This window comes from Carettochelys insculpta, chromosome 20, assembly GCF_033958435.1.
Source record: "Carettochelys insculpta isolate YL-2023 chromosome 20, ASM3395843v1, whole genome shotgun sequence".
Classification (NCBI taxonomy): Eukaryota; Metazoa; Chordata; order Testudines; family Carettochelyidae; genus Carettochelys; species Carettochelys insculpta.
Genome location: NC_134156.1, coordinates 19,978,331 through 19,997,426, shown reverse-complemented (window position 1 = coordinate 19,997,426; position 19,096 = coordinate 19,978,331). Strand labels below are relative to the sequence as shown.

Below are 19,096 nucleotides of genomic sequence, written 5' to 3'. Positions count from 1 at the left end.
CAACATGTCAAAAAGTAAAACTGTATACCGATAAATGGCAATGCACAGAATAAACTGAAATATTCATCCATGTTGTTGAGTTCTACCTCATACAAATCAATAGCTTACCCTCAAACTGGGATATGATATTCAGTTGTAGGTGCTTTCGTGTGTTGCAACTTTAATAATTTTTTTATGGCTTTTTGTGAGATGTGTGTGTACATATCGTATCTGTGTTGGCCAATGTAATAAAGAACAGGTTAATTCTTTGCAAGGAACAAAGGGTGAAGCTCAGTGAATTTGTCACTCACTTCTGGAGACTGCAGCATTACAGGGATGTCCCTACTGAAATAAGACTAATATGGAGCACTAAGATGCCACCCAACAAGCCATAACAAGAACCAGCTTTTTTGTTTTTAATTAAATATTTTTTTCATGTCTCATTCGTTTGTTGTTGTTATAGAAGCAAAACACAGGATTTTTTCCTTTTAATGAAAAACAGAAGCAGTTTAACTCTCCCCTTCCTTCTATTATATTTTTTAAAGGAGACATACAAAAGCCCAGAAAACTGCCCTTTGTAATAGTGCCAAGGCAAATTTCAATCCTGTATGCAATGCGGTATCGAGACAATGTTTGGTAAGTGTAAAAAGAAAGTTCCAAGATCCTTGAATATCTCAACTGCATAACTGGCTGATTCTAGACTGTTTATTCTTACTGCCCCGTCTCTGAACATGCTTATTGATAATCTGGGCATTGAAAGGTGTATCAGGATAGCCATTTTATCATTAGGTTTCTGTGGGGAGAGCCCAATTAAAAAATTAAAAGGAAAAACTTTAATAAAAAACCCTTGTAAGATGCGTGACCTTGTAAGATTCAGCTCATTCAATAAAGACTCAATTATTGATTAACTCACTGGGGCTAAGAATCAGTATCTTCCAGTGCTGATTTATTAACACAATGCAGAAATATCTCTGTACTTGACAGTGCAAAAGCCAATGGGCTTTCAGGTTTGAAAATGGGACTTAGGATTCCACATCACTTCTACATCATAATTTCTGAATATTACTCAATGCTTACAGGAACAAGTACACTTTTGGGGAACTCTTATGAGATAGATATAAAAGAAATGGAAGTTAACAGTAGACATTACTGAGTGTAAAGTAGAAGAAAAATAAGGAAGGTGAATGTCGTAAAAAACTGCTAGAAAGGTATACATTGAAAAAGAAAGGAATGGATACTAAGGAAGTTCCTAAGAAATCTTTAATTCAGGAAGGATATATGTGGAATGAACTAACGAAAACTATGAAGATATAAACATGTTAATAATGAGTTTGACCCATACATGGCCATCCTTTGGATTTATGGGGCCATATGTGGTATTATTAAACTGGTGCTCCTATGCCCAATGGTAGCAGGGGTGGGAAATCTTTTAGAGATGTGATCTTATAATCGTCAGCAACATGGTAATGAAATACTTTAAAGCAAATTTTAAATATAGGTCCTGTAGACTAACAGTAAATTCAGAAACTGACAGTGTATACCTGGGGTTGGCAAATGCCTGTTATATAGCTTCATTCTCACTTGAATGGCTCTTTCACAGGTTCAGTGTTCTGCTAACAGCTCTGGCAGGCTTTTCCACTCCTAAGTTAAATAGCTCCTCTCCGGAGAAGCAGAGCCACAGAACAGGGATAGGAAGAGGCGAGTGGCTGGACATTAAAATGCAGTGGTACCTCAAATTTTCAGGTGCCCTACACAATTGCATATTCTGCATATGGCTAAGGATAGCCCTGAATACACTCTTGAAGGAAAAAACAGCATAGGGTAGGAACTAGGCAAAGCCTTTGACGCAGCCAGAGGCGATAGATAAAAATACTAATTAAAAGCTGGAGAGGAAACTAGGACTCAAGAAAGCTGAGTGCTGTTCCAGACTCTTCCACTCTCACTATATCGTAGTTAAGTCACCGTGTGTCTGTGTTACTATGTGTCAGGTCCCCATTTGTAAACAGGACAATACTACTAGCTAGCCATTGAGATTTTTTGAGATACCATGATGATAATTATCCCAAAATGCTACTATATTAGGAACTACTGATATGGGAACAGAAAGAAAGAGCCGGGGGCACTTTGGCATCAAATCCGGGTCTGAAACGCTGCACAAGTGTTTACAAGTCAGTACAGAAAAAGCAACAGAGACAAAGGGAGATTCTACAAACTCATCTCTCCTTGTATCAGGTCGGCATTCTTTATGTGAGCACATGATCAACAACTGGGCTAGGTGGATTTGTGCACTCTCTCCTCCTGCTGTGTTCTCTTTCATATTTACAGTTTACAACATGGCAGGCACATCACTCTGTAGTTCAGTGATAATTTTATGAAGCTTTTCTGATAATGATGTTACATTCATTGTCCCAGTCGGTACATCACAAATACTGAGCTTTGCCATGGAGCAGACTGAGGAAAAATGAACATTATGAACCTCTCATTTCATTGACTGCATCCAAAATAATCTTAACAGCGCTAACCATATGGAAACATTTATATACAATACTCTGGTACAATGAAGGCATAAGATCTGCAATAAATGTAATTTTTTCCCAAGTATTGTCAAATTAGACCTCTCTGAACAGAAGCCATGAAATACCAGGTTCCAGTAATACCAGAAACCTCCATTAAAAGCAATATTGTTGCCTAAAAAGCACCATAACAACTAAAATAGCTAAAATACCATCTTGAAACATAGCACATTGGATAAGTATTTGCCCCTGGGGCTCAGACAGTTTAATTGTCTTTTATTAACAGAAACAAAAAAGAAAGCTAGCTGAAAACATGGTAGAAGAATATGTTCTTTTGTCTTCGCTCAAGTAAAGAAATCTAGTGGACAGTATTTTTTTACCTGTTCTTGTGTCTCCAACTCCTTGTGCTGCAGCTTTTTTTCTGTTGACCGTACCTGATTGCAGTAATTTTCCATTTCATCTTGTAAAGCCTGAAACAACATCAATCAATACAAAAGGTATATTAAAAATTAGAAGATGGAAGGAAAAAAACCTAATTTTGATTCAGTGGGTACCCAAAGTCATGGGTATTGCATACTGTTCAGTCTTAGTTTTCAACAAACTTGTATAAAGATAGCCACTGACAAACTATGGCAGCAAAGCTGTTGTGGGTGTCGTGCTCGCCTAAGAGACTGAGAAACTGCTTCTCAGTGGTTTACATTTGTGCGCGCTCCACCCTCCCTCCCCCACAGTCACCACACAGTTGGGGTCTTTCCCGCTCTCATCCACATCACACGGGTAGCCCCTGACCCAATAAAAGGACGTGCCTCCCATTCGGTGCTGACCATGCTGCCAGGCAGCACCATGCCCTGGCTTGCGTGCAGTTAGGGCTCTAAGGGCGGGAAAGATTTTCAGGGGCTAGCTGCCACCGCGGGGAAGTCTCCATCGGTGGCTAGGATTTTTGCTGCCTTTCTGCCACTGCGGGGAAGTCTTCCCCAGCAGCTATGAATTGTGGGGGTTGCAGCTACCTGGGGTGAACGGTTCAAGTGGCCCTCAAGCCACAGACCCCACACCCCATTTCTGCCTTCCTGACATTCACTTAGCACCCTGCTACATGGGTAGTTCCACTGATTACAACAGGATCACTAACAGAGGAGTAAAGGTAGCAGAACTGAGCCCTCTCATCTTAGCCGGCTTACAATTATTGCTAAAGTTTCCTGAAGTTCCACTTTTTATTTGCACAACCTGGGGCTTTTTTGTTTTTGGCAATGATTTCATGGTGCACCACTACCTGGACTTAAATTTAAAAAAAAAAAAATCTGCTCTCAGGAACTATGTTGTGCATCGGCAGTGGAAATGGACCCAGCATTATTTAAATTGTAAGCTACCGGAGGCAAGGCTTTACCTGCTAGCACACATAGGACATGTCTACACAAGAAGCCTCTGCTGACAGAAGTTACTGTCGGAAGGGATTTCCCAGCAAAACTTCTGTCGACAGATCATGAGATCATGAACATACACAAAAGCAGATTGAAAGAGCAAATTGCTGTGTTGCCAGAGAGCAGCCAGACTGCCCGGCCCTCTGTCGACAGAACAGCTGACTGCAAGCTCTTCAAACAGGGCTGCCCAGTGAACCAGAAGCCCCGTCTGTTGACAAAAGGGCCCCGGAGCATCTACATGGCTGTTTTGTTGACGGACAACTGTCGAGAGAGACATTCCACTTGAACAGGGAGATGTATAATGCTCCCCGCGGATGTGCCAAGTTTTGTTAACAACCTGTCAACAAAGTGCCTTTGCCATGTAGACGCTCTGTGTTTTTTTCTGGCAAAAGCCCAGTTTTGCTGGGAAAAGCTGCTCATACAGATGTGGCCATAAACAATGAGAAATACAAATCCAATAAATAATTATATGGTTTCAAACTGATCTTTGTCTCACTCTTAAACCATTGCAATTTTTTACAAAATCAGAGGAGGCACATTAAATTATTTAGTTTGTTATTTTTATTTGTATTGGTCTATCCCATTAGAACCTACCTTTAGGCCAGGGCTCCAAAGTGCTAGGTGCTGTCTGAACACACATAAAGATAGTTCATGTACCAAGAAGATTATCATCTAAATATGATCATTCCAACAACTGAGCAATTAATAAAGCTTAAACGTTGGTACCATTTTGAACCTGGGCATTGACACAGGTTGAACCTCTCCAATCTGATTTCCTTGGGACCTGACTGGTTCCAGATGAGAAAATTTGCTGGACTATAGGAGGTCAATATTGTCTAGAAGCATTACCAACATTTCCATTGCTTACTGGCCCTTACAAGACATTTAAGGGTAAATTACAGGTAAATAACAGCACCGAACACTGAGAGTCAGGTCTGGTGGCTGTAAACAAACTTTATGGGACCATGATAAACTTGGGCACACCCATGACAAGTGGTCATCCAGATAACTAAAATCATGATGGATAATGGATGTTGCCGGACAAGAGAGTTCCAGATTAGAGAGGTTCAGGGTCTACCTCAAGTGCTCCCTTGAAGCAAGGTTTACAATGCTTATGCCAGGGAGACACCATAACAGAGGTGGTGATGGTAGCAGAAGAGATGCATTTAGGGTTACCTGGGAAATGGGTACACAGCTAATATATCATGTGAAAAGTACATTGTGGGAGATCAAGAATACCTCTGAAAACAGAAATTTAGATCTGATGATATATAATAAATGTTACTGTAATTACTTATAAAAATCTAAATAACATGGGTGCGCTACTTTAAAGTGTAATGAGCAAACTTGAGTTCCCCAATGCATTTTGGAGAGCATGTGATATGGGATCACATGCTACTCAACGTGGAATACCCATAAATAAATCAGCATAATTAAAGGTACTTACAGAACAAAGATTTAACAGAAAAAAAAGCTCTCTCTCTTCTCCACAGAACTGAAACACTGTAGCCTCAAATCATTTACAGGATAAAATTGCTATTGAGATAAGATAAGAGGACTACTTATGATAGATCTTTCACATTGTTTTGAAGTGATGCCAGGCGTTAACTTGAAAGTATTAAAGCTGTAAGACCATTACATATTCTGATGCCAAAAAAGTTTAACCAGAACCAGGAATGAACTTCAAGCCCGCCCAGTGGCTTTTATACTATCATTTCTGCTAGAAAATGTTCAAAACCAGGCTTTGTATGCAGTCTTCTGAGCTCAACAGGTCTTGAAGTACAATAAATCTGCATTAATATCCTGAAAAAATTATTCATGTGACGTGGGTTTATTTTTGTATTTCTGATATGGCAATTTAAAAACAGAGCTGTGACTTATGGTTTAAAACCCCAATTATGTCCTAGTATTACAAGAATTTACTGAAAGAAGAATGGGGTCTTTTTATGTACTAGAAAATCAACTAAGACAGGCCATGGACCAAATGAACCTAATGTGAGTTTGTTACTGATTTTAATGGGATTGAGCATACAGAGAAATTTGCTTCCCCTTTTACTAAAATCAGGAATGTTCAATAGCCAAATCTGTATTAGCTGTCTGAGATCCTATGCACCAGGATCTACCTTCTACCACGATGTTCAATTGAGCATCTAATACGATCCCCTCTAGCATGTCATGGTAAGAGAGAGTTAGGGAATTGTTTGTACACTGAAAAGGATCCTCAGCTGGGCTGATGGCCTTGCATTCAGTACATTTATTTCCTTTAGAGCTGCCAACCTTCGTCTAAATGGGAAGTTTCATTCATTTGCCTGGTTTCTGTGGTGGAAAGGAGCATGTGCGCATGTGTGCATTGTTTTATTGTATTTTAGCCTTTGAGGAAAAAAAGTTTCCATTGGATCCTGCCGAGAAAGTCTGGAGCTAGCAAATACACCCACCAAGACCACATCCACAGTAAACAGCCACAACTTAGCACTATAGGAGAGAACTTTTCAAGTGCCATCTCATCCACCAATTTCTCCCTTTTGGCTTATTATTCTTTTTAAAGCCCATAAATATATCCTGCAGAGAGCACAAATGAAAAGTACGCAGCAATCTGAGGATATGTGGATTTAACCATCATATTTTTGCTTCTTAAAAGGTTGTAAATTGTTTTCCCTGTTATAAATATAATTACTATTTACCACTTATGCCACATGGAATATACTGTGAATTTACTGACCATTCCCCATTAACTATTAAAACAGTCAGTCTTCAACATTCTTGGGTGCAGGGTGGTGAGGAGACATTTTGCTCTTCTGTGAAAGCCTGGTGAATTCATCTAGCATTTGAGGGTTCTGAGTAGAGTGCAAGCTATGTCCAATACTTGTCACTCCATAGCAGCCACTGTTGTGTACAGAGGCTGCCCTCTGACTGATTCTTGTTAGCTCCCCTGGTTGCAGGGGAAGTGGAGCAACCATAAGGAAACACGAAAACAAGATAATCGGCGTTAGTTCAAAGCCCATCCAGAAAAGAAAAAAAGGGTGAGGTTTGAGGAGTAAGGTTTGAGCATACCGATGTTTCCAGAGAATAAGAATTACAGATCCCCATGCGAGATTCTTGTACCTACAGAGTAAGAACCTCGACGGCTATCCCAAAAGAAAACGGAGCATAAAGCTGCACAGAAGATCAATGAAAAGGGCACTTCCAACAGCATACGCAAGGAGGCCTTTATATCTAGTCTAACTTTTCTATGCCGAAGGCAGAGGTCTCCAACAACATTACTCTTGGACTATAGTTAACAAGATTTTTCAGATGCAAGCACTTCAAAATACTCCACAGCCTACTGATGTTAGAGACTTAGAGCAATATCACCTTCTGATTACCTCATTGTTGTAAAACAGGAAATGTCAGGTTCGATATTTGACAAGGGGATTTTTGTTAAAATATATACTTAGCTATATGCAGCTCCCCGTTATTCAAATAAGAGTCATGTCCTCCTTCCGATGACATTTAATAATTACACTCAAAATTCCTTTGAATGTCTAAAACCTCATATTTAACGAGAACAGTTTGGATGAAATATCAGCTATTCAACGTTGCCAAGTTTGTACTGAATTCTGAAGCCAGCTTGACTGAGTCACAAGGAAGTTAAAAAAAAATGGCAGGGGAGCCTATTCAAGATTTTACTAAGTGTGCAGCTAAGCTTAACTATGAATCCAAATCACCAGGCTTTTAAATCTACCTCTCCTCATGCAGGATTCACTTTAAATGTATTAAACAGTTGATAGGTTAACCTGGAAACACTCTGCAACCTCTCTTTTGGAAAATTAAAGATGGGATTAGGCTTCAAAAGTCATTATTCAGCCAAAACAAAAAAAAAGCTGTATTGTACTCATCCCAGTTACTCAGTCACACAAGTAGGCATTTGTTTTATGGAAACATAAGCTTTTATGTAAATGTTCAAAACGCAAACTTCTACCCATGGAATATCAATGCCAATGTTTAATGACGGCTGGGATTGGCAACACAAGATAATATTAAAAAAATCCAGCCATAAATTTTGAATCACAAAGACAGTTTCCATTTTTTCCAAATGGAAAACTAAAGCATAACAAATTAGGGTTCAGCTGGACACACAAATTTTGCTGCAAACTCAGGTGTGACTCCACAGCACAGTAGCCAGGCACAGGCTCACTGTCCATGTGGACTCTGTTGATATTCATTAACAGTTTGTTAATCAGTTAAATTGTTCAATGTACAAAATTAATCCCCTTCTCAGCTTTTCTGAGTTGGCTTACATCACTGTTGTAAAGACAGTATTATTTTTTCAGTCAAACTGGCTTTGAAATGCCATGTAAACATATTTGCTGTTGAAAGTCTACACCATACCTGACCTTGGAAGTGCTTTGTGTTGGCCTGAGAACAAAGAAATGGTATGTTTTGCTTTCCAGCCCCAGATATCCTACACTTTGAAAAGCACTTAAAAATGTAAATGAGATAATAAGCTCTACTGCAACAATGAGGGTGAACTACAGCTGTGGAAAAAGACATTCATTAGATTTATTGATAAAAATGGAGGGAAAAACTGAAACAAGCTCTATTGCAAATATTTTTGAGTTTTAATGACTGTTCATAAGGTGCAAAGAATATATGAAATTGGTGGTCATGTATCTGATGGAGGAGAGGAGGGACTGGTTTGCGGTTAAGGCGCTGAACTAGGATTCAGAAGACCTGGGTTTAATATTCCTGGCTCTGCCACAGACTTCCTTTATTACTTCAGGCAAGTCACCCAATGTCTCCATACCTCAGCTCTCCTCCAGTTATAAAATGGGATATTAATACTGCTTTAATTAATATATGTGAGACACTCAGCTATGATGAGGACAATAAGCAGACAAATGGAATGTATCAACAAAATATTAGAGCTTGGATTGCTCTTTTTATGCCCATTATCACAGTGAAGCCAGCACAGTTCTGAGCTGGATTACACTGTGGCTTGCACATCACCAGCAACGCTTTCAACTAAATTCTCCTTTAGAAAACCATATCTGCTTTTAGTAACCGAGAACAGAGCTTGGAGACAAGAGGATTGCTTAAGTGCAGCATCTAGCCTACAAAATCTTTTATGCGGGTGGATGACCTGTCTTATAAGACTGGAAAAATCCTGCTTGGCTTTTAAATCAGAGGTTGCAACAGTGACAGAATTTGTTTTTTTAAAAGCTTGTGAACCAAATAGTTTTGACTTGGAGTCAGATACATAAATATGGAACAGCATGATGCCAGTTCTAGAAAGTCACTTTTTGGACAGGAACACACAGTGAGACATTGGTAAAGTTAGAAGGTCTAGTTGCTGGGGAGGAGAAGGGCAGAGGAGAAGACCTAGAAGATCAAATGACCGAGCATACAATGGTGATACAAGTAGGATTTTTTTTTCATTTTTAAGACATGAAAAAATGTTTTGATTGTACATTAACTACAGGTAATAGTTAAAGAGAAAACTCCATGCACAAAATCAGTTTTGGAAGAATTGAATGGGGAGAAACCAAAGCTGTTTGACCTATTTTGCATAATTTGAAGTATTTGGGATATAACTGCTGCAAAGTTATTGTATTTTCTTAAGAAACCTTCAAAAATTATTTCCTCCCTTATATAAGTTACTGAGCACAGAGGCCTTTTTCTTGCTCCAGCTAAGGTCAATGGTGAAACTCCCACTGCTTTCAGTGGTACAGAATTGGCCATGGTGAACATGGTATGCTGGTCCTCCTCGTCAACATAATTACTTGAATAAATAAGAAGAGAGGCATGTAGGAAAGGGGAAGTCTTTTAAAATGTTGTCCAGGCAAGACCTGAGAGAATTCTTATCTTGAAGAGGAAGGTGTTAAACTTGAAAGCCATCGTTCATCAAGATCTGATTAAGCCTGGAAGGGGGATATTCCCTTTTCGATACACACACATAACTTTTATTGGCTGTAATAGCAACTATGCATGCACATCAAGAGGAGAACAGACCTCAGTTCTTATGATCAATGTAGAGTAATACTAACAACAGAGGTAATAATAGTTAGTTCTTTTCATCTTCAAAGGGCTTCACATCTATTACTCAATTAATATAATTAATGAAAGATGCGGTAATAAAAACTACTAGAATAACCCACTCTTGTCTTAATTATCCATAACAATGTCCACAGAAGAGTGCTTCTACTTTACACCCTCAAAATCTGTGCCAACAACAATTCTAGAATATAGGTCTCCTTTTACATACCTCTTTAATTCAGATTAAAATTATTTATGGCTTTTCTCTCCACTAACACATGAAGAAAAGTCTTACCCTGGAAGCTCGAGGAAAAGCGCCACAGAAACATGAACACAAACTACACAGCATTTTGTTCCAGAACAAGTTTACCCACAGACTATCCGAAACTGTGACACAATATCAATGGCCCAACTCAGACCCCTGTCATCTGTACATGGAGTGGCAGGTCAGGGACAGTCTAAAGATCACACAGGCAAGAATTCATCTCCTCTCTTGGGTAGTCTCTCTATTTTTACAGGCAATGGCAGTTCCTAGTTGAAAAATAGGTCAAGTTTCTCATCAAAAGTAATCTCAGATATACACCAAGCTTCTGCGCCATCTTTCCTTTCAAGTAATTGCAGTATTTGTTAAAATAGTCCCTGATTAAATAAAATTATGTGATCTTGTGGAGGATATTACATTAAAAGTGGCTTGGCTTATTATTATAAAAAAAATTGAGAAAATGTTATTTCAGAGACCAATGCTGTGCTTCTTGGGTCACAAAAGCACAGCAATTCAAAAAAAGACAAAAACTGAGATTTGGGCCATATTTTCTGCTGGTACAAAATTGATACAGCTTGATTGATTTCAATGGAGTTTTTCCCATTTACACCACAAAAGAATTAGGACTGTCAGTTTTTCCTTATTGTTCTGCATTCCCGTGCATGACCATTTCAAAACCTCTGTGCTCAATTTCTCTCTTGTTTTTGGTATAAAGGAAACAAAATCTTATGGTTTTAACCTAATACATATGAATGTGGTCCACATATGGCAAAATTCCTTTCTGGTGGGAACTTTTTAGCTGTTGTTGCAACATACCATATATCCAAGAAATATTGCTTTGATGTTGAACTATGGCTACATTACTCATTAGGCTACTGATTCAATATGAAAGGCAACATTTCTGTGGTCTGTGTCAAAACAATAGCTTTGTTTTCACAAACAAAGCTTCCTCCCTCACCCTGTATCCAGTGGTCAACATTATTGCAACTGAAAGAAAAATCATACTATTACTCTGATCTGAAAAGAGTTTTGTGGGTTTATTCTTACAGGCCCAGATTTTAAAAAATATTTAGGCTTCATGGCACTCAGCACTGCAATATATAATTGAGGTAGAAATCTAAATCCTTTTCGAAAAGGAGATTTAGACACTGACATCACATAGGTGTTGCAACACTACCAAAGAAACATCTAAATACTTTTAAAAATATGAACTACAGTTTACAAATAAAATTGGAATTACTATTATAGCTATGCAGATAGCTCTGAAGATTTATTGTACACCTGAAACAATATTTTACATTGAGATAACATTTTCCTTACACTGTCTTCTCAGCCTTTTATGAGTAATTAAGCCTTTTTACCAACGTAAGATAGATAAGGATTTTATACACTTTATACATGGGGAAACTGAGGCACAGGGAGGCACTGATTTTTCCATATCCTGCAGGACACTGGCAGAACTGTGAATATACTCTAGGAATCCTAATATATAATTTCGTGTTCAAACAACAGTAAACGCTTTCGTATCTGGCACCCTCAGGACTGGGAGGTTGCCACATATTCAAATATTCTGAATAATAGAGAGGTATACCTAGCAATGCATAACACTAAAGAAAAATAAGATTAGGTATTCAAAAATAAAAAAAAAATATGTAGAGTACTTTATTTACCAACACAGTAGTACTGTACACTGATACTGCACTTGCTGTATGTGTTTGCATTTACTTTCACTGTACGGTACTTACGGAAAAAGGAACTAAAAATTTACTTATGGTTATAATGCCAGTTAGTTGAAAGTTCCAGATGATAGAATGCTGGATATAAAAGAGTTTATGAAACTAATACTGCTTCTCAACGATCATAATGTATCACAGCATAAAATGAAACCTTCAGTGCTAACCAGTTAATATTTATTTTTCAAAAATATGCCCCCCAGGGTGTACGCACTTCTAAAAGAACCCCAACGTATTTTCCCTGTTTTCTCCTATCACCAGGAAAAACAAGTTGTTTTTAGTCAAGAATGAGATAGATCTTTAAAGGCACTCTGGTTCAGCATCTCCCATTGAGGACAATGGCTAGATTCTCAGCAAATTTGAAAATCTGTCCACTTTGTTGATGTACCTCCATGGGAGCTGAGAGAGAGACAGAGAGAGAGAAAGAGAGAGAGAACCCTTTGAAATTTGTTCCTCGCTGTGACTCATGAATACTTTTAGAAATTAAGCTGGGGCTCTTTTCTGAGCTTGTTAATATTGCTTCTTAAATTTGCCAGTAGGAACTGCTGTTGCGTAATGCACGTTTCCTCCTCCTCCTCCTCCTCCTCCTCCATTTGATCATACCACTAGTGTGCTGGAAAATACATAAGAGCATTGGAGTCCAAGACCATACTTATGATTCTGTAGCAACAGGAAACAGTTTGCTACTTGGTCACCAAAACAACCAAGAAAGATTGTTTACTCATAATTATCTTGAATACCATAGAATCTCAGACCACCCTGTTTTTAAGTTTCAAGACTTACATGCACATCATAGAAAAGAGGAGAAGGGATGTTTCAACAATAGGCTATATACTTTGGCTCTTGAGCAGCTCAGTTCATCCATCATATTTCATCTGGCAATCCAAAGTGGCATCTTCCAGAGTACTCTCAATCAAGATTTTCAACATTGTTGGTTTTAATGATGCAAACTCACAGTACCATCATGTTCTTCCTATTAGACACTGTTTTGTATATTTTCAGGATTTTCCAGACACTTTTCATTTTTGCTGGCCCAACTCCCTAGGCCCTTCTTCAGGGAGATATTTAAGCATGAATGCAATTCTAGGTATGCAAGCATCCCAGCAAAGTCACCAGGACCACCGACATACTTAAAGTTCAACATGTTCTTAAGAACTTGCTAAGTCAGGCCTGAGAGCATTTTACCCTCAAGGGAATCAATTTGGAACGTACAGGGTAAAATAAGGTAAAATAAATCCTGGAAACATATGAACTCAAATGAAACAGCATCATAAATCACAAGACCTTTCTGAGGTGGCAATGGTGAAGATGGGGAATCATAGAGAGATTCAAAGAGCAATATAGTAGGCATCCTTCAGTTTGCGTAGACTATGGATCATGCCCTATATAGTTTCAATTGAGGACTTCATTTACAGCGTCTACTGTGACTATGAAGACCCACATGAGAGTGACAGTCCTTGCTGCATCTCTTGCAAATGTAGTGGGTGTCTGGCAAGTCCTTAGTGTGCTTTCTGTGCGATCACTTCTCCTCTGCTAGCTGTCTGCTCCTCATCTCGCCCTTCTGAAGGCCCTTGTGTAACCCCTGCCTCCATATGCTGCGGTCGTCTGCTAGTTCTTCCCAGTTGTCCAGCTCGATGTCTACCTCTCTGAGGTCTCTCTTGCAGACATCTTTGTAGTGCAACTGGGGGCGTCCGGGAGGTCTTTTGCCTAGTTTGCTCCAAGCTCAAGCTGAGACCCAAGAAGTTGTACCGCTCTAAACCTGCTGGAAGGCCCTGCATTGACGCCAGAAAGAGCAATAATAAACTGGATTTCACGTCTTTATCACTGACCCACAAAAACCAACAAACACTAGTATTATCATGTGAAAACACTGTTTTGTTGAGTACTAGAATGTATTACAGTTATGATTAAAATATTCTGAAAGCTTGTCAGATATCAGACTGTAGTTACTGCAATATTTCCACAAGAATATGTTGTTTGCAAGATGTTGCCAAAGCTGCATTAGGATCATAGTCAAGAGTACCTGGGAGAGTTTGGAGCTCATAGGTCACTGAAAGGAAAAGTAACTACTTAATTTCTTTCTGCTTTCATTTTGAAGGATGTAGGGGGGGAAAAAAAACCTTGGTATGTCATATATTTTAGATAAAATGGATCTTTTAAGCACAAAGATATCATGACATCCTTAGCGTAAGCTTATGAAAAAAAAGTTCAAAACTTCGAATTTAAACCACTTAGAATGAGAGGATTTACCAAGATTCTGCCTAATATTCAGCTGATGCATTGTCAAAAACATTTATCACACAACCTTTTGAAATTTCTTAGCTTCCCCATAGTTATAAAAGCTTGAATTGCAGAGTTTGTTATTGACTGCAGAGCACACATGCAAAGGTATTTTGTAAAATCAGACTTTCAGTTTGATTTCAGGACTATTAACCAAAATAAGTGTGTCTCAATCAAGCTAAATGTCTAATAAACTATTTTTATGATGAATGTGCAGAAAAGTTATGTCCAACTGATCCACTAAATAATTTTTTAAGTTAAAACACATAAGTAAAGGAAGCTAAAAGGAATCTGTCATTTTCACAGTAGGTTTTCTGTGAAACCCAAGCTATTAGTTTTCAGCTTTTGGTATTTCTTGACCAATACTATCTGTATACATAGAATATGGATGTATGCTATCAGTGGAAGACTACTGTTGCCAATATTTGTTAATACATTACTCCCATACGATATTTCAGGACATGTTGAATTTCTCCTAATTCAAAAATAGCAAATATTCTATCAATAACACCAGCAATGGTACTGGGGTGCTCCTGCCTTATGATAAAGTGTATTTATACACTACTTGCTAAACAATCCAGTCTTTAGACAGAACCTGATCTTGCAATGTATTAAAGATCCTCAATATTCGCGGACTAAAATAGAAGTTTGTGGTACTTTGCAACATACAGATGGCAACTGACATATTCCACTGGCCACGAAGTTCTTCACAACTTTCTTTTAAAAAGGTATTCTCTGTTGGAGATCATGAAACCCCGATGTTTCAAAAAAAACAATAAGAAGTCCTGTGGCACCATACAGACTAGCAGATATTTTGGAGCATAAGCTTTAACGGCAAAGACCCACTTCATCAGATGGTCTTTGCCCACAAAAGCTTATGCTCCAATATATCTGTTAGTGTAGAGGTGCCACAGGACTTTTGTCGTTTTTGCAGATACAGACTAACACAGCTACTCTGTCTCCCCCCCCGTGTTTCAGAAAGTTTCAAGGAACACCTTAGTGTTTTGCTCCTGTTCTAGGCAATATTAAATGTTCAGGAACTTCTAATCAATAGGCTAACTTGCTTCTTTGTTAAGCATAACATTAAAATGGAGTACCTCTGTGGGACAGACTACAGGACCTCCACTTTCAGCAATTCTTGCACTCTCCCTGTAGTAGTAGGAACAGTATTTGCTGGGTAAATTAACATTACGTTCTACTGCACACAAAAAAAGATGAAGATGCTTAATAATGTCCTTACACCTTTCCAAGAAAAATCCGAATCAAGCACATTAGCTGGCAAGAAAAATGGTTGCATTTTGAACTGAACAGGGGCTAGCTTGAACCAACTGAGTCTGCACATTCAATATATGTTGGGATATGAAAGGCAAGAAAGTAACAGCTTTTAAAAATTATATGTTTTAGCCAAAACTGGGAAGGTTCTTGACACTGTAGGATTTACAGTAATTTAACTCAGAAACCTTTTTCTTCAAAGTCTTTAATGAGACCCAGCCCTATTACATTTGCAACCACACTTAATAATGCAATTGCTGCTATATAAAAGGGTGGAAATTGAGCTTTTGGAAGTTTAATTTAAAAAAAAAAATCAGGTTGAAGTTAAATCCATTTATGAAAGAAAGAAAGAAAAAGAAAGAAAGACAGACAGAGAGTGACAAACAAAGAAAGACAGAAAGAAAGAAAGCCTTCAGCAGCTTGCTCAGTAATTAAACTGATTACAGTACAGGCTGACTGTCTCTAATCTGGCACCCTTGGAACCTGGTCATTGCTGAATCAGAGAATTTGCCAAATCACGGGAGTTCAGTATTGTCTATCAGCATTACCAACACTTCAACTGCTTGCTCGTCCCTTAGAAGATATTTAGGGGTAAACTAGAGCAAATAACTGCACAGAACGCTGCAAGCCAGGACTGGTGGCCGTAAAAATCTTTAAGGGATGAAAGTAATAATAAGTGGACATCAGCTAACTAAAATCATGCCGGACCACGAATGTTGTCAGACCAGACAGTGCCAAACTACAGAGGTTCAACCTTAATCTAATCTTATCATTTTATTTTATTTACCTGGTTGATCCTGCCAGTAGCATATGGCTGTCTCAAAGATTAAGCCATGCATGTCTAAGTACACAGAGGCATTACACTGAAACTGCAAATGGCTCATTAAATCAGTTATGGTTCCTTTGGTCACTCCAAGCCTAACTTGGATAACTGTGGTAATTCTAGAGCTAATACATGCCGACTTTTAATTTAAACTGCAGCAAGGGAGGTTTACGTTGGACATTAGGAAAAAGTTCCTAACTGTCAGGGTGGTCAAACACTGGAATAAATTGCCTAGGGAGACTGTGCAATCTCCATCTCTGGAGATATTTAAGAACAGGTTAGATAAGTGCCTACCAGGGATGGTCTAGACAGTACTTGGTCCTGCCATGAGGGCAGGGGGCTGGACTCGATGGCCTCTCAAGATCCCTTCTAGTGCTAGCATTCTATGATTCTAAGGAAAAAGAAAACTGTTTTTCTAATTATATTCTTTATTGAGTATTGACCATCTCATGGTGTAAAGTTTTTTTTTTTTAAATACATATGAAAATATTGATTGGAAGTAAGCTTGTCCCCATATGTCTCTGATCAAGTTAATAACACAAAGTTATGACAGATATGCTTGTCAGAAATATCACATGTGCTAGTACATCTACATTTCAGAATCCCTTTAAGGAATTTATCTAAAAATTAAATGAAAGACAAAATAAACTTATAGGGGTTTCAGATTTCTTTCCCAGTATTTCAGTGAACTAGGACACCTCGTACAAACAAAATAAAACAAAGAACAAACTTCCATGAAACTCATACAAATTTTAAATAGTAACAGAGAGAAAGCCGTGCTAGTCTATATACTATCAAAACAAAAAAGCAGTCCAGTAGCACTTTAAAGACTAACAAAATAATTTATTAGGTGATGAGCTTTCATGGGACAGGCCCACTTCTTCAGATCATGGCCATATCAGAACAGGCTCACTCTCATCCCCTATTACCCCTCCTCTACTTACAATACATTGATGACATCTTTATGATTTGGACCCATGGCATAGAGACTGTAGAAGAATTCCACAGAGACTTTAACAATCTGCACCCCACCGTCAGCTTATGCCTTGACTACTCCACTTGAGACATACATTTCCTGGACACTACAGGACAAATCAAGGATGGCCTGACCGGTACCACACTGTACTGGAAACCCACTGATCTCTATACTTACCTACACGCTTCTAGCTTCCATCCTGCACACACAACTAGATCCATTGTTTACAGTCAAGCCCTTACGTACAATCGCATTTGTTCTGGCTCTACTGACAGAGACCGAAAACTACAAGATCTTTACCAAATATTCACAAATCTGAATTACCCACCAGGAGAAATAAAAAACAAATTGACGGGGCCAGACGAATACCCAGAGATCAGCTACTCCAAGATAGGCCCAAAAACGCCAAGAACAGAACATCACCGGTCATCACCTACAGCCCCCAACTCAAACCACTGCAACGCACTATTAAAGTCCTACAACCTATCCTTATTCAGGATTCCACACTCCAGAAGACCAACGATGACAGGCTTGTACTCTCCTATAGACAGCTTCCCAACCTTATGAGGATTCTCACCTACAACCACAGTCTATACCACAGGAATACCAGTCCTGGAACTTTTCCTTGCAACAAAGCCTGTTGCCAACTTTGTCCACATATCTATTCTGGAGATGCCATCACTGGACCTAACCAGGTTATTCACAGAATCACGGGCACATTCTCATGTTCCTCAACTAACATCATGCATGCCAGCATGTGCCAACAATGCCCAGATGCTTTGTATATTGGACAGACTTCAAACACTCTCAGACAAAGAATTAATGGGCATAAAACAGACATCAAAACACTCCTGATCCACAAACCAGTCAGTCACCACTTTAATGGAATGGGCCAGTCTGTTAATGACCTGAAAGTTTGCATCTTACTGAAGAGGAATTTTCACAACACTTTGGAAAGAGAGGCTGCTGAACTCTCTTTCATATTCAAATTCGACGCATTAACACGTGGTTTAAACCAGGATGGGAATTTTTTAGGTCATTATAGGGGCTCTTTTGTACACTTGGCTTAATCTAATTCTTGACTCCGCCCCCACTTCTGCCCCTCTACTCTTTGATTTGCTCACTTTGATAAATATTTTTCTGATTTGTCAACCTTGATTACTATTTTTGGTTCTCTGTGCCTTAAATATTGAGTCTGTTCTGGTATGGCTATGATCTGAAGAAGTGGGTCTGTCCTACAAAAGCTCATCACCTAATAAATTATTTTGTTAGTCTTTGAAGTGCTACTGGACTGCTTTTTTGTTTTGACAAATTTTAAATGTCCATCTTTATCCAGTTTACATTCTAAATATAATTGTGCACAAATTCCAAACATCCTGAATAATCTCTTTTTTGGAATTAGCTACAGCAATGCCAAAAGTATGTTCCATTTACTAAATTTAAACTATTCTTTTTGGGTGGAGTTATGAAGATTGTATCAAAGCAAAGGGGTGTCACTGGAATCCTAGTAATTTTCAAATGTCTTTGTTGAGCTGGCTCTGAATTGCACAAAAACTGCAGTAATTTGTTAGCTGATCTTCTCCTAGTCATCGATAAAACTCCAAGTCTTTGCCTATTTGGTTAGACCTGTCAGCAGCTTCTGATACCATTGACCACACAGATTTGTGGATTTCCTTGCAAACCCTGACTGGAATTGACAGGGTATCTCTCGGGTGATTTGTTTAAAGAGTTCCCATAAGGTGGTAATAAGGCAATTGAGCAATTGTTTAAAGGTTTGCTCATGTGAGGTTGTGCAGGGACCTTTCCAATCCTGTGTCATTCAATATAT

At 38.6% G+C, this 19,096-nt stretch overlaps 1 protein-coding gene across 3 annotated transcripts in view; it reads right to left on the bottom strand.

Annotated features, from left to right (window-relative positions):
- Positions 1-19,096, bottom strand: part of CEP112 (centrosomal protein 112) — a 401,457-nt gene that overhangs the window by 22,741 nt on the left and 359,620 nt on the right. For all 3 annotated transcript variants that reach the window (XM_075014699.1, XM_075014700.1, XM_075014701.1), the window contains one exon: positions 2,873-2,962. In XM_075014699.1, coding sequence (XP_074870800.1) covers positions 2,873-2,962 — 90 coding nt within the window. The remainder of the gene's footprint in view (positions 1-2,872; positions 2,963-19,096) is intronic.